Raw genomic sequence first — 15951 nt, forward strand, 5'->3', positions numbered from 1 at the left:
GCCAAAAAATTGCTCAGAATCAAAATGTGGAATAAAAAAATCTCAACCCAGGTGCAAATTTCAGCTCCACTTCTCTGAATCCAGGACTTAAATTTACTTTATTATAGCTTGCTACTAGACATAAGCAGCTGACTACTAGAACGTAATGGCACAGCTAGTGAAATGGATATTGGAATTCTGAAGTAAAGCGGGTTGTCTGTATAATTTTTGGTCCTCAGCTATTCCACAGCATCGCTGGTGAGAGCTTAAAGTCTAGGAGAGTTTATGGGTGCACAGGTCTTTTGTGTGAATTTCCAAACCAGATTGTTAGGTCTTCACTTTTAGCAATTGTGCTATCACCACAGACTCTATTATGAGATTAACTATGCAAAAAATAAAGGTTAAACAGCTTTCTTAACAGCTTTCTTTCTTTCTTTTTTTTAAAAAGAGGAAATTATGCTAGTCCTTAAAAAGGAATTAATTTACCATTCTGAAGTTCTCTAAGTGCAACTGGCTGTCGAAAGTGGCAACAACTATACAAATGCATAGTAAGCACTTCCCAAAGGATTTATCACAACAAATCATAACAGACCTTTTGTATATCGAAATACAGCTGTACTGCAGGCAGTAATTTCTCAAATGGTACATTTAGTCTGTTCACAATGCTCTAAGGGATTCCTCCTTTCTCCTCCCTCCCCCCCCCCTTTTTTTATAGAAAGCCACATCCATTTACACAAAGCACAAGAAAGTGAACACCAAACGATACTGAACTATCGAGGGAGCAGGGACGAGGGGAGCCCGGCACCCCCGGCGGGGACCCACTTTCCATTCGCTCCCCAGAGGAAGCTGGGGACCGGGGAGGGGGGGGGGTCACCTCCGCTACGCTGCCCCTTACCCCTAGCGCAATCCTGCGGCTCCCACGGTTTGGTTCGAGCCACTGCGCATACTCAGTGAGGGAGTCTCGGGACAGGAACGGAATTCGCCGTTTGTCTCCTATCAGCGCCCGTAGCGGATGTGTTCCCCCCCCCTCCCCGGTGACGGTCCCCAGCTTCCTGTGAGGAGGGAATGGAAAGTGCGGCCCCGGTTCCTGGGGTAAGTGGGTCCGCGCCGGGGGGGGGCGGAGTGGGGGGTACCGGGCACCCCTCCGCCCTGCTCCGTCCGCAGAGCCGAGCAGGCCCGGGGCTGAGGCCGGGCCCTGACTCCGGGGCACCCGTCCCACGCGCGGGGGGAGGCTGCGGAGCGGGCCTTGGTCTCTGCTCCGCGCAGCGCAGCGCAAGGGGCGAGGGGGAACCAGGAGCCTGCCCCGCCGCGGGGGTGACCGGGAATTCCCGGGGCCGTTAGCAGTTAAGTGTAAAGGGAAATTCCCCCCCATCCCGCCCGTGGCTCCCCGCTGAGCAGCATCCTCCCGCTTTGCACCGGCAGCGCTGTGAAGAGAGGGGTGTGTGTGGGGTGTGTGTGTGTGTGTGTGTGTGCGGGGGGTGTATGAACACACCCGCATGCTCTGCGGGGGGACATCCAGGACCGGTCTCTACAGACACATCTTGGTTTCTGGGCGGGCGTGGGGCCGCATGCAACTTGTTAAAATTAGGAGTTCTAACAAATCAGGATTCGCTTGCCTGAAGTAATTCATGTTACAGGAGCACCGCTAATGCACATACTTCAAAGGGTAATCGCCCTTCCCGCTTTTCAGCCAGGAGGTTAATAGTGGGGTGTGCTGATGAGATCTCATTATCAAGGGTTGATTATGCATTTTCACTTATTTCTAGATTGCCATACATGATTAGTGTTTGACAGACAAATTAATATAACAACTCCTTGTCCCTAGGAGTTTAGATTTAAAATAGCCAGCAACCATGACAAGAAATGGGGGAGTGAAGAGGTATGGCATACTATAGACCCACATATTTGTATACAGTGAAGTGTTAGAAATGGAACTGCAGTTTTCAAAATAAATGAGCAAGGTAGGTTTTTTAAAATACTAGCTTTCTTTTGATTCTCCTGCTAATTTGCAGTGCCTAGTCTTTGGCAATCGGTCTCCCTGTCAGTGCACGTTAGTGAGATTGTACTACACTAGAATGCCAAATAACTTGAAAACAAGAACATTTTTCACTTTAGATAATGTTGTTGAGCCAAAACAGATATGTTTAAAAAATGGAGCCTATGTTACTTGTGGATATTCCACAGCAAATGGAAGGAGAAAGCAGTCTTTTAACTTTCATCTCAGCTTGGTTGGTCAAAAGAGGAACGTATTACTTGTAATACCATCTTGCTGTGGGTTATTCCAGAATGTCTTAGTTGGCTAGAGAAGTGTATCAGAGGTTTAGATAGTAAATATATTTGTGGTGTTTGTGTTTCAGACCATCCATATTTTGAATAATTGCATGAAGGTTATTGTTTTAATTAACTATAAAGGTAGAATGTGTTCCAAATTTTGAGGCAGAAAAACTTCTAAATTCTTACTCAGATGTGTATCTTCTAACATTCAGTTACCAAAAAAAATCTTGACCTTCACTAAATTTCTGTTTTTATGTGTTTCTTTAGAATTTACTTTAAAAAACAAAAAAGGTGAAAATGCACCATGGCAACGGTCCTCAGAATGCTCAGCGTCAGCTCCAGAGGTCCAGATCCTTCACAGGTAGTGAGGGAGAAGAGCAGCAGACGAACTTACCACAGTCCCCTGCAACTTCATTTGCTCCTTCTGCAAGCCCATCTGCACCACAGTCCCCCAGTTACCAAATACAGCAATTTATAATGAGTAGAAGTCCAGTAGCTGGGCAGAATGTGAACATCACATTGCAGAATGTTGGACCAGTAGCATCAGGAAACCAACAGATAACACTTACCCCTTTGCCAATACCAAATCCAACATCACCAAATTTTCAGTTTAGCCCTCAGCAAAGGAGGTTTGAGCATGGATCTCCATCATATATTCAAGTTACTTCACCATTGCCCCAGCAGGTTCAGTCACAAAGCCCTACACAACCCAGTCCTGTACCAGTGCAGTCACTACCAAATGTTCGGGCAGGCACTCCAGGTTCTGGCTTGGGGATGTGCAGCCAGAGCCCTACTAGAGGATTTGTAGATGCTAGTTTGCTTGTGCGACAGATCAGTCTGAGCCCTTCAAATGGTGGACACTTTGTATATCAAGAAGGATCTGGAATTACACAAATTGCTCAAGGAACTACAGCACAGGTACAAATTCCATCTTCTGGGGCACCTGCAACTGTACGAGAACGCAGGCTTTCACAACCTCATTCACAGACTGGTGGCACCATTCATCATCTTGGACCTCAAAGTCCTGTAGCTAGTGGAGCAAATATGCAACCTTTGACTAGCCCAGGTCATATTACAACTACTAACTTGCCACCGCAAATCAGCAATATTATTCAAGGACAGCTCATGCAGCAGCAGCAAGCACTTCAAGGGCAGCAGTTGAGCAGACCCATAGGATTTGATAGGGGTTCTGGTGGATTAATAGCTGGAGTTGGAGGATCACCTGCTTTTGGAATGACATCACCACCCCCTCCTACAAGTCCTTCACGAGCCACTGTACCACAGGGTCTGTCTAATCTTCCTCTTACTCCTACGGTAAGTACAGGAGTGAAAAAACAATCTAAAAAATTGGAGGAGATTCCACCTGCCACCCAAGAAGCTGCTCAGATGAGAAAGCAGTGTTTGGATCATCACCACAAACAGATGGAGATTCTGAGGGAGACTTTTAAGGAATATTTGATTGAACTATTTTTCTTGCAACATCTTCAAGGGAATATGATGGACTTCTTAGCTTTTAAGAAGAAACATTGTGTTCCATTACAAGCATACCTTAGGCAAAATGACTTGGACCTTGAGGAGGAGGAAGAGGAAGAACAATCTGAGGTTATCAATGATGAGGTAAGAAATCTATTTGTTAATAGTTTGGAATAAAACACTAAATGAAATTACGGCAATTGGATACCAAAGTATTAATTATACCTTAAATTATACCTTAGAAATACCTTACATTTTATTTCTGATTGAAGTAATAGAGCAGACTTTTTAATGAAGATTCTGAATGAATTGTAATTTTGCTATGTGAAGATTAAAACTGCAGGTTGGTTTGAGCATGCAATTGGAAGCGTATATTTTAAGAACAGAGGTAATTTAATAGAGGGGGAAAGAATTAGGGCTTTGAAGGAAAATACACTTGTTTTCTCACTGATCAAGTTCATGTCAGTATTTAAGTCCCCCCCTCCCCCCAAAAATAGTTAAGCTCTATCCTAAACCCACAGAGGCTTGGAATTGTTGCTGGAAGCATGTTAGCTTATCAGAAATGATTATGTATCATAGAGTAATTTTAATTTATAAGTTATCATCATGTAATACCTACATTCAAAAAAAGAATGAGATGAAAAACAACCTTAACTTGGAATAGGCTTTTGTCCAAAGAATTTATGGTTTGTGCATAAAAAAACAGTTTCCTTTTTTAATTAAACAGAATATTAAAGTTCTTTGAATGAATTCCATGCTTAGTAATGGCAAGTGACTTGAACCAAATATGGTAACCAAATATGATGTGCAACTTTTCCTGAATAGTTATATCAGTGCATATTAATTCTGACCTGTGGTATCCCCTCTATTCCATTTTGGAGAGTCTGACAGTTGTGTAGCAAGTAGTTGTGATGTCATGTTTGGCACAATGAGTGAATTGATACCTCTTGAAACTCTTAAATACCCTTTTACAAATTATGTATCCAAAATAGGGAAGGGTGTATATTTGCCAGTTTGCAAAAAGATTCCATTCAAAAAGACTTAAGTATGTTTAAAATTTCTATAACAGTTCCATATATCTTCAATGAAAAGTTGATGAACCTAAAGGATTATTAGTGACCCCAGCTTTGGTTTGAATTTGCAGGTGGTTCAGAAGTTGTAGCATAATGTGTAGCATTTAGTATGTTTGACGAGAAGAAATTTAACTGTGACTAAGATCAGATACTGATAATTTTGAAGGAATAATTTGTTTCTGCACACAGTAGCTTAAATTGTGGTAACAGGATGTCTTTTTTTTTTTTTAAATCCGCAATGGGTGTGCATGAATTATTCCTTGTGGTTTTAAATTTATTGTCAAATTGTTTGCCTGTTCTTGTTGGTCTATTTATTTGTCACTAGCTGAAATGGCCAGGTATGTTGAGCTCTGTTGTACAAATTCAGGGGCAGATCCTCACCTGATAAATTGTCATAGGTCCATTGAAGTCACTAGAGCTTTGACAGTGTACACCAGCTGAGGATCTGCCTCTCTGTTTTTTGGGTTCAAGTTTGCTCACTCTTTTTTTTAGTTCTAAAGCATAGTTTAACTTATACAGACAGTTATATTTATGTTATATGTGAACAGCTAATTGCTCGTGAAAGTTGTAATCATTTTAACTATTGTAGGATTTTGCAAACTGTGCCAATAAACTTGTTTGACTGTTCTAACAAATTAAGGTAGCTTTTGCAAATCAAGGCACCTTTTGAGTATGTTCTTTCTTTGTATTTTTGGTCTTCCTCTCTTTTATTTCCCCCCCTCTTTATCACCTTCTGCTAAAGCAATGCACCTCATCCCTTGCCTGGAAGGGCTGATCACTTTGGAAATTAATGGGGGAGAGAGAATGGTGGCTATGCTCATTGCTTAAATAAATGTTCGGGCTCTCTTGAGTTCAGACTGTCTGTCATGCTAATTTGTTGTCAACTAGGAACTGAGATAATTAAATTTAACCCACACTGTTACTTAATTTGGATTTGAGACAGTTTTTCGGTGGTGAGAGTCATTGTAGGTAGTCTGACCCTCACTCACTCTGTTCTGCTATTAAAAGTGAAACAGAACTCTTCAAAAATTGTCTATATTCAAACCAAACTGCACTGATGGTCATTTAGTTATAATCCCCTCTTCAGTGAGGTACCATCAGTACAGTGTAAAACAAGTGTGTTGATCAGTTTTAAAAAGTTTTAAAAAGAAAATGATTCTCCCTTTTTTTTTTTTTTTTTTTTTTCCCCCCAAAATATTTTCTCTCAGGTAAAGGTTGTGACAGGAAAGGATGGGCAGACTGGTACTCCTGTTGCTATAGCAACCCAGCTTCCTCCAAATGTTTCTGCTGCTTTTTCATCCCAGCAGCAACCGTTTCAGGTACTTTTTAATGGTTCTAAAATGTAGTCTCATCCCAGATTTTTTTTCTTCATTCAGATTTGATATTTCTTAGCAGAATTCGTATTTTCCCAAGAGCCCATCCGTTGTCATCTAAAACAAACAAAAATAACTTTAAATCTTGACACTCATGAATGTTTATTGGGTGTTGAGGAAGTTAAATCTATCTTGTCTCAAAGTTGCTGGCTTTTTTCATCAACTTTCAGCTTGAATGTTTTTCACTTTGGTTTGTTTGTCGTTTGTTTCCCTAAAGCATTTGGTTCATTTGTGCATTCTGCATAGTAGTAGTTTGGATTTCTCTGTGTGTGGCATTGTAACTGTGGATTTCTTCTCAATTTCTTTTCTTTTTTCTTGATTGATTGAAGGTTTTTTATATGCCTGCAGAAGGTATTAGATTTTCCTTGCTTGCTATAGATTGTATGATGCATTTTTCTACCAAAAAAACTTCAAAATGAGTCATCATAAGTTACCTCACTTTCACTAGATTTATCATGGATATTAGATAGAAGAAATAAAAGTGTTTAGAGGGTCCCATTTTAGACAGAAGTTTGTTTTTGGATGGGAGCACATTGAAGAAGATATCTGAAGAGAGGAATGACACCTATAAAGAGAACTAATTATATGGATCAATGGAAATGCACTTTTAACGCAGGCTAGCTTGTGTGTACATCACTGCCCTCTGCTGGGTATTTCAGACCTACTTCAGTGTATCCGGCTGTTGCCCTCTTGCAATTGGCCCACAGAAGATAAGCCCTAATTCTGTAATTGAAATATTCTCTTTCAGCTCAAATGCTATGCACTTCTATTTTGGTGAAGATGATCTTTAACAGCAAACTGTAGTTGATGGGCTGTATATCCTGCCTTACCTTACAACTTTTGCAATCCCACTAACTTCATTCAGATTGCCATGGGGCTTTAAGTCAAGACAGTATTATTGACTGTATTCACAAATATAATTAATACTATGTAAATTAAAAAAAATTAAATTGTTTAGCGAAGATGTTTGTTTCCAATAGTTTTTAATGTGGCCAGTAATTACAAAGGTTTCAAAAGTTTTTGAAAGTTAGTCATCTTTTGTTCAATCCATTTAAAATATATGCATTTGAAAACATGGTATCAATTGACTTTGTATAGCACTTGTGGATGTCAGTAAGCTCCGTCCATACTAATGACATCATAGTTTCCATAGGAACTAAGTTACTTCAAAATGAGAATAGCAGACACACTAAAAATATACAAAGTGCTGTGAGAAATATGATTATTTAGCAGAAAAACGATAGTACACCTTACATCTTCTCTCTCTGTTGCTGTTTATAAAACATAGTAGGTATCTTGATCAGTTCTGTCATTGAATTTGGAGTGTTGTAAGTACAGTAAGCTAAGATTATTATGGTGGACATCCTGCCTGATAACCATTTAGTAACCAGAACTTTTCATTATTTTTAAGAAGATTCAGAATAATTTATTTTCTAGTGCCAGTGGTGTACAGTTGCATTTCATATAAAACATAGCGTTTGCTCTCAAAAGCTTATGTTCTAAATTCAGTAAAAATAATGCAAATAAGTTGGAGGCATTCAGATACTAAATGTCAGTCCAGAAACCTAAAACAAATAAACCTGGAAATCGAAGCCAGGAGCAGTTAGGCAGTAGTAGAAGGCAGGTGAAATAAATGGGCTTTAGAGTGGGCTTTGGAGGAGGAAGGTTGCTTAAGTTGTTGCTCAGAAAGACATTTGGTACAAAAAGTGTCTGAGCTGGATATGTTAATTAATTCTGTGCAATTCTATGGTTGTATAAAAAGTGTGCATTGTTTATTATAACACATTATTTGAAATCAGTCATATTGTACACATCTAAATTTATCATACTTTGCCAAACTTTACTGTTTGGGCCAGGTGTCTGCTTCAGACTAAAACTTCTTTGAAAGTTTTCCATATTGAATGTGGCATAACATTATTATGTATGTTAATATAAATAAAAGTAGTAAATTAAAAAGGAAACAATGAAGGCAGACAGTTGATCCTTAATCATTTGAGTACCATATTGGATGAGCACATATGCCATATAGTTCTGAGCAGTGTCCACCGTGTTTACCTAAAAATTCTTAAGTCAGATGAACATCATAATACCATAAACATACCACTAGTGGTCATAAATGTCCATCTATTATTCCTAGACTTGGACAGGATCTTCATGTGAGGTTGAGCAGAATACATGCTACAGTACTTAAGTACGATGGGATGCTATGCATGTAAGGTGGTTGTGTGTGTTAGTTTATACTGTACAATAGGGCACTGAAGATTTTTGGACACCTACAATTTATTTCAATATCGTTTTGTGTTCACTTTCTTGAGCTTTATTTAAATTGCACTTAGAGAACTTCAGAATGGTAAATTAATTCCTTTTTAAGGACTAGCATAATTTCCTCTTTTTTTAAAAAAAAAAAAAAAGAAAGAAAGCTGTTAAGAGCTTTCTTTGGGTAACCGTTGTTTTTTGCATAGTTAATCTCATAATAGAGTCTGTGGTGATAGCACAGTTGCTAAAAGTGAAGACCTAACAATCTGGTTTGGAAATTCACACAAAAGAACTGTGCACCCATAAACTCTCCTAGACTTTAAGCCCTCACCAGCGATGCTCTGGAATAGCTGAGGGCCAAAAGAGCATGCAAATGGTCAGACAGACAACCTGCTTTACTTCAGAATTCCAATATCCATTTCACTAGCTGTGCCATTACGTTCTAGTAGTCAGCTGCTTATGTCTAGTAGCAAGCTGTAATAAAATAAATTTAAGTCCTGGATTCAGAGAAGTGGAGCTGAAATTTGCACCTGGGTTGAGATTTTTTTTATTCCACATTTTGATTCTGAGCAATTTTTTGGCCAAGTTAAACAGCTGACTCATGGGGCTCAATCCTGAGGCATGCCAACCACCAGCTTCTGTTGAAGCCCACAGTGATGTTGGTGGCCTCTTGGTAAGCTTAAACTCTCTAAGATCCAAATTAACTTCATTCATGTGCTTTCCAAATATTTTGCATACAGAATTAAAGTTAGCCCTGCATACTGAATTTTTAAAATAAATAAATAAATTGTCTTTATTATATTTTACCATATTTGCAGGTTACTGATCCTAGTAGTATGCAAGGGCTGTTTCTCCCAATCTATCTTGCCATATATTTAATTCTGTAGTGAGGTAAAATATTCAATTTTTGACATGACTGGTTTTTTTAATGCAGTAACAGTGTGATGATACATGCACTTAGTTGTAACGTCATTGCAGCGTCAGTCAGATGGCAGGAGGAGAGGTCTTGTATAAATGTAAATCCTTAATAGGAAAAGGAACCCAGAAAAATAATGGCCAAGTATATTTCTTCTCCCACCCCATTTTCTAGTTTTAATAGCACTTTCCTTGAAACACAAAATTTTTAACACACACAACTGATTTCCTCTTCTTAGTTAGCATAATAATACTTGAAAGCTGAATAAAAGACTCTCAGGGTCACTTTATATAGCTTTGTTATAGGAGTATTTAAAAATTGCCAGAAGATATTGAACCAGTCTTACTTTTTAGAGTATACAATCATTTTGAAGAGCTAATAATACAAGTAGGTGTTCTTTGGATTCACTGTAACTTCATATGTTGTTGTAAGGGAAACTGATGAGGTAGCTGAACTTTTTTATGATTTTTGGTTTTTTTTACTAGCAAACGCACACAGGGACTCCAGTAACGGGGACTGTGAATACCATAGAAATTGAAGCTTTTAAGAGACAGCAAGCACTTACTCCAGCAGGTATGTTGTTCTTCAACAATTTAAGTTTATTTGGAAGGAAAATAGAAGATCCACTACTGCATAATTATTGAAATGTAGCTTTGCCTCACTCTGGCAATTGCCAGATCCTTTGGCCTATTTGTTGTGACTAGTATGGTGCAGTGTGTTCCACCTACAACAAATGGGACTGGATTTGGCAAGTGTAGAAATATTAACAAGTCTGTCATTTGGCTGAGGAAAGTGAAGTTGGCCACCTTGAAATATAAAGGAACTCTGCCCTTGGAGCATATTCCTCATGAATGCTACACATGTGTAGTAGAGTTGTAGCTTTCTGAGCTGATGTTGAAACCATGTGTAGTACTTTTGCTTTGTAAACTGAAACCATTCCATTATACCATGCCATAAATGGAATTTGAATATCACAGATTCGTCTAAGAGACCACGAATTGAAGTGGGCCGTCATGGGATGGTTTTTCAGCATCCAGGTGTGGCTTCAGGAGTTCCTCTACAACAGCTAATGCCAACGGCACAAGGTACTGTCACCACATGCCAATTGCAAATTAATTTAACAAGGAGATGTAAGTAATGGGACTAGAAACTTAGGCTCCTAGTCTTCTGAGATCCTAGTTCCACCATAGACTTCTCCTTGTAAATTAATTCTTGGTATGCAATGCCTGGTTTGTTTAAGGAGCTGAGTGATGGGCTCCAGTGGTGCATGTGGGCATGGAAGTACATCACAAGTGCTGGTGCAAAATGGTTAGCTTAGGAGCTCTGGATCTAAACCAAGCGTTTATGAAAAAAGTAGCTCCTACTTTGCCATATATGTGATAAATCTTGTTTTTACTTCATTACTGGTGTTAGTTCACTGACGGTCATTTTTGGTCCAAGTGTGTTAATGTACAGCATCCTCCTTATATAACATTCAATGACTTTTGAGCTCCAGCTAACTCATAAACAGTTGAAAAACCAATTAGGAAATCCAGAAGACAATTTAGTAAAGATAATGCATTTTATTGTAATTGATTCTTATTCAAAAAATGCTAGCTGCATTCCTTTGCATGATAGATTGTTTATTGTAATGGTGATTTATTTTTGTGATTGTGATGTGGTATTTTCAAAGTGATGGTATCTTATCGCCAAGTAAGTAACAAGTCAAAATGTGTTGGCTGTCTAACCGTTTTCTGGTTAAAGTAGTAAAGAACATTGATACTTAAAATTCATCTGTGCTGATTTCCTCTTGCTTTGCAGGTGGAATGCCTCCAACTCCTCAAGCAGTACAGCTCACTGGACAGAAACAAAGCCAGCAACAGTATGACCCATCCAAAGGTCCTCCTGTGCAGAATGCAGCAAGTTTACACACTCCTCCACCTCAGCTGCCGGGGAGGCTGCAACCTGCTAACGTCCCCATAACGTCTCTCCCCACTGCATTGCAGCTTTCACAGCAACAGCCACAGATAGTAGAGTCTCCAGCACAGCCCCAGATTCAGGTGAAGACCCAGCCCCAAAGTGTACCCATCACTTCTGCTCCACATAGCCAGCTCCCGACACCACTTCAACAGCAGGTACAGCCAGCACTCCATATACAAGGACAGACACCAATGCAAGTGTCCCAGCCGCAAGCTGCAATACAGCAACAGGTATATAAATATAAATGTTTGCCTGATGTGAAAAGCTTACTCCTAAAACAACTCTTGTTGCAATAACTGGGAGAATGACAGCAGTCTGTTCTGTCTGTTCTATTAATAGGTGAAAGATGTTAAATGGCTGAAATTTTTAAACTCTACAAGACAAAATAAACTTATGTAGATGTAGCTTGTTGAGTAAAACAGTAAAGCATTTGTAAAGCATTTTAAATGTTGAATTTCTAGTGGATTAAAGTTAGGTCAGCATTTGGCTGGCTAACACATTCTTCTGTAATGCAGCGTTAGATAGTATCTGATTATAAAGTTCCTTATCTCACCACAGACTGTGACGCTGACTCGACCCTCTGCAGATGCTGCCCAAACTTCTCAGCGTCTTACAGCAAATTCATTGCCACCTACCTCCTCTATTCCACCAGCAGCTCTCTCAGGCACAGCACCGCTTTCTTCGTACCCAGTACAGACAAACAGAACTTCTCCAGCAACTAACAAGTCACTGTCTCCTATTGCATCAAAACCCCCAGGCTTAGCCGTAACTGCAGCACCTAAAACACAGAGCCCAGCTCAGAATGCAGCAGTGTTACCGCAGGATAGCTCTCAAGACAAGCTTGCTGAGCAAGTAAAACTGGTAAGCTATTTTCTTTCGGAACCTAAAGACCACTAACATGAAGAAAGGTTACATTGTTGAGCTGTTAATACACACAGGAGAGTTCTAATTTTTATTTCTCGCATTTTTTGGTGGTTATATTTAATGCACTTCCAAAGAAGCTAGAGATAAAACTGCTAATGAAAGCAGACTCCTTTGCTAAATGCATTTTTCTTTTTTGTATTTCCATAATATTGATCACACCTGATCACTCAAGATGTACTGTTGTGGTAAGATAACTTTTCTAGTAAAATTGAGCCAGGTCATTTGCCTCTTTAACAGGATCCTTGTAGATTTTGTTTCTCCTAACAGCTAAGGAGGATTTGTAGTGAAGTAGTCTTATCCTTTCTTATATTTTCTTTATATAGTAAAGCTCTGATTTCAGTAAAAAAGGACAGTTCAATGTAGTTTCCATAGGTCTTGTAAGTTGATTGCTATGCTTTCATACGAAGTGTCTCTCTGTCTTGTGTTACAGAAGGCACTTTGTTGAATACAGTTTGAACTATTGTAATTCTTATTACAATTGAATCTCATTTAGTTGGTTAATTTTGGCACTTCAGTGCTATGTGCAGACTTGATTTGTTTCCCATGGTGTAGCATTAAATTTAAATGTAAAAATTGTTTATGATATTGGGACTTTATAACACTGTTTTGTTTTTTTTTAATTCAGCTACTATCATAGCTGCAGCCGGACAGAGGCATGTATTTGTACATGACATATTTGTGGAGGGATATATATATATATTTTTTTTGGTAGGAAAATCAAATCCATCAACGAATAGCAGAGCTGAGGAAGGAAGGCTTGTGGTCCCTGAGACGATTGCCCAAACTCCAGGAGGCCCCAAGACCCAAATCTCACTGGGATTATCTGCTAGAAGAAATGCAATGGATGGCCACTGATTTTGCTCAAGAGAGAAGGTGGAAGATGGTTACTGCTAAGAAGGTACTTTGAAATATGTTTTTGAAGAGAAATAACTGGTCTTGCTGTCAGCCATCTTTGTAACAATGTTATTGAAACATGTATTTTGTCTAGTTATAGTAAAATCCTTATGTTTTTAGATGAAAGGGAGTGCAAAGAGCGTAAAGTATTGGCATTTCACCTAAATAATTGGCCTGATTTTCAGAAGTGTTGAGCACCTAGCATCTGCCATTGACTTTAGTGGCAAATGCTGCATTCTCAGCAGTTCTGAAATCAGACCACTCATTTAGGTGCATCAGTAAGGATTTAGAATCCTAACGTTAGGCAAGTTTGAAAATTATGGCCATAGTGCGTGTGTCTCATATCAGCCACTCTCTCCCATCTAAAAATAAATATATAGCACTTTTATTACAAATAGATATATGTATTCTTTTGGGTGGTTAATACTTTGTTCAGTTCTGATCAACCCATCTCATAAAAATTACAGCAGAAATTGAAGGAATTCAGAGACGGGCAATGAAAATGAGGCATGAAGAGGTTTCCATATGAAGAGAGTGACAAAACTTTTAATTTAGTTAGGAGATTAATAAAAGGGAACCAGAATGAAGGGTATAAAATAATAATTAGTACAGAGTAGGTAAATCAGGTACCACTGTTTATCTGTACTCATAATACAAAAGTAAGGGAATAGTCGATACTGAAAGCTAAATTTGAAACTGATAAGGAAATGCATTAGTTATATATTTTTTTAAAAGCATACATTAGCCTTTAGAACATGCTGCCAGAAGATATTGTTGAGTAGAAGCATTTAGTAAAAGTTTAAAAAAAAAAAAAAAAAAAAAAAAGTAGACACTTCCGTAGAAGAGAATATCCGAAGTTGTGACTATCTGGTAAGTGCTTTTTTTTTTTTTCTTTTCCCTTTTTAAAGGACTGTAACCCTTAACACCTCAGTACATAAACTCACCACTAAGAGTGTGTGTACACATCAAAGAAAACCTGTGGCTGGCTGGTGCCAGCCAACTTGTGCTCATGCTGCAAGGCTGTTTCGTTGCTGAGTAGACTTCTGGGCTCGGGCTGGAGCCCAAGCTCTGGGGTCTTCCTACCTCCAGAAGTCTGCACGGCAGTAAAACAGCCCTACAGCCCAGGCCCTGTGATCCCGAGTTGGCTGCCACGGGCCAACCACGAGTTTTTCTTTGTGTTAGATATAACCTTAGTGCCTGGGATAGGAAGAAACTTCCTGTCAGGGCGTTATTCCATGATTATCCATTGTGTTGATTCTTGAACATTCCTTTGAAGCATCTAGTACTGGCCTCTCTTGGGGTCAAGATATAGGATTATTAAGGACCACTGGTTTAATTCAGTATGTCATTTCCTATTCTGTATTTTAAATTGTTGTGAATTCAGATCCCTTCTCCTTACAGGCGATATCCTAATGCAGTGTACCACTTACCTAGTCGTTCAAAAATTTTAAATTATTTTAATTTATATTTGAAATACTTATTTCACAAGGAAATTCTAAAATATGTTTTATAAATTATTCCAATAACCTGTTAGGACTTAATTTTGCATTAGTAAAGTAGCCTTAATGTAAATAAGACCATAATCCAGTAAACTTTTCTGTCTTTTTTTAATTTCATACCAGTTACTTTTCTGATATAGAAAGATTATAGAAATATTGAAAATTAATTATACCATAGGTGCACTGAAACTATGCTCCAGTTAACATCTGGTTGATGGGTAAAAAGTCTAATTTTAAGAAATGTGGTGATGTATATTTTGAGGAAACCTCATTAAGAATCTAATGGTTTTTATTAGATGGTGAGAACTGTGGCTCGCTTCCATGAGGAAAAGAAACTTAATGAAGAGAGAGCCAGAAAAGAGGAACAAAACAAGTTAAGGCGCATTGCTGCTTCAATTGCTAGAGAAATAGAATACTTCTGGTCAAATATTGAACAGGTAAACTGTCCACTTCCTTAAAAAAAAAAATATTTGTGACTGCAAGATTGTTTTAAAGTCTTTTTAAAATCGAGAGGCTCTAATCACATTTTTGTTGCAATTTTATATATTAGGTTGTTGAAATAAAACTGCAAATTGAATTTCAAGAGAAAAGGAAAAAAGCATTGAATTTAAGGAAAAGTTCAAACAAAGGTAATTGTGTTTCAGTTTATTAAAACTGGAGTATAAATTCATGGCCCACCCTACGGTTTTTACATATTTGCATCCACTTACTCAAGTGTGGGGTCTCATCTTTTTGACAGTAGAAATCCAAATTGTGAATCATGGTATTTATTGTGTTTTACTGTTAGACTTTACTTATCTTGATGGTTTTTCTCATGGATGCAATTAAATGTTAACATAAGAAACACAAAGTTGCTGAGTGACTGTTGGATGTCTGTAATAATTTTCCAGGGAAAGATACAAAACCTACAGAAGACATTTCATTGGAAAAAGAAAGTGAGGTGGTAAGTCTCTTTTTTACTTATTACAGAGTCTCAGATTTATTCTAAATTTTACTGCTTTTTATGAAATAATACTTTCTTTTTTGTCTGTTTCAAATAAACCTTAAAGCTGCTCTTTTAGACTAACACACAAACTAACACTAAACAGATTTATGGAAGTTTAATGCTGAGTTTTTGGCCTTAAACAATTCACCATTGTGTGCAGGGGGGAAAACACTGTATGTTGTTAGGAACCATAAACCTTTGACATTTGAATGTTCTGAATTTTGTGTGTGTCTGAGATTGATAATACAATACTTTTTGAAAAGAGAGTTAATGTTTATCCAAGTATCAGAGGGGTAGCCATGTTAGTCTGGATCTGTAAAAGCAGCGAAGAGTCCTGTGGCACCTT

The 15951-nt window shown here is 38.4% G+C and overlaps 1 protein-coding gene across 7 annotated transcripts in view; it reads left to right on the forward strand.

The window, feature by feature from the left end:
* Nucleotides 1–971: 971 nt before the first annotated feature.
* LOC117887974 (E1A-binding protein p400-like) overlaps nucleotides 972–15951 on the forward strand; it is a 64957-nt gene continuing 49977 nt past the window's right edge. For 5 of the 7 annotated variants that reach the window (XM_034790880.1, XM_034790883.1, XM_034790882.1 and 2 more), the window contains exons 1-11: nucleotides 972–1071; nucleotides 2521–3870; nucleotides 6008–6118; nucleotides 9830–9917; nucleotides 10322–10429; nucleotides 11145–11533; nucleotides 11862–12164; nucleotides 12940–13125; nucleotides 14917–15057; nucleotides 15171–15249; nucleotides 15511–15563. In XM_034790880.1, the coding sequence (XP_034646771.1) occupies nucleotides 2551–3870; nucleotides 6008–6118; nucleotides 9830–9917; nucleotides 10322–10429; nucleotides 11145–11533; nucleotides 11862–12164; nucleotides 12940–13125; nucleotides 14917–15057; nucleotides 15171–15249; nucleotides 15511–15563 (2778 nt within the window). In that variant the 5' untranslated portion in view covers nucleotides 972–1071; nucleotides 2521–2550. The remainder of the gene's footprint in view (nucleotides 1072–2520; nucleotides 3871–6007; nucleotides 6119–9829; nucleotides 9918–10321; nucleotides 10430–11144; nucleotides 11534–11861; nucleotides 12165–12939; nucleotides 13126–14916; nucleotides 15058–15170; nucleotides 15250–15510; nucleotides 15564–15951) is intronic. The other 2 variants (XM_034790884.1, XM_034790885.1) reach the window with 2 other exon arrangements.

Source organism: Trachemys scripta, chromosome 15 (assembly GCF_013100865.1).
Source record: "Trachemys scripta elegans isolate TJP31775 chromosome 15, CAS_Tse_1.0, whole genome shotgun sequence".
Classification (NCBI taxonomy): domain Eukaryota; kingdom Metazoa; phylum Chordata; order Testudines; family Emydidae; genus Trachemys; species Trachemys scripta.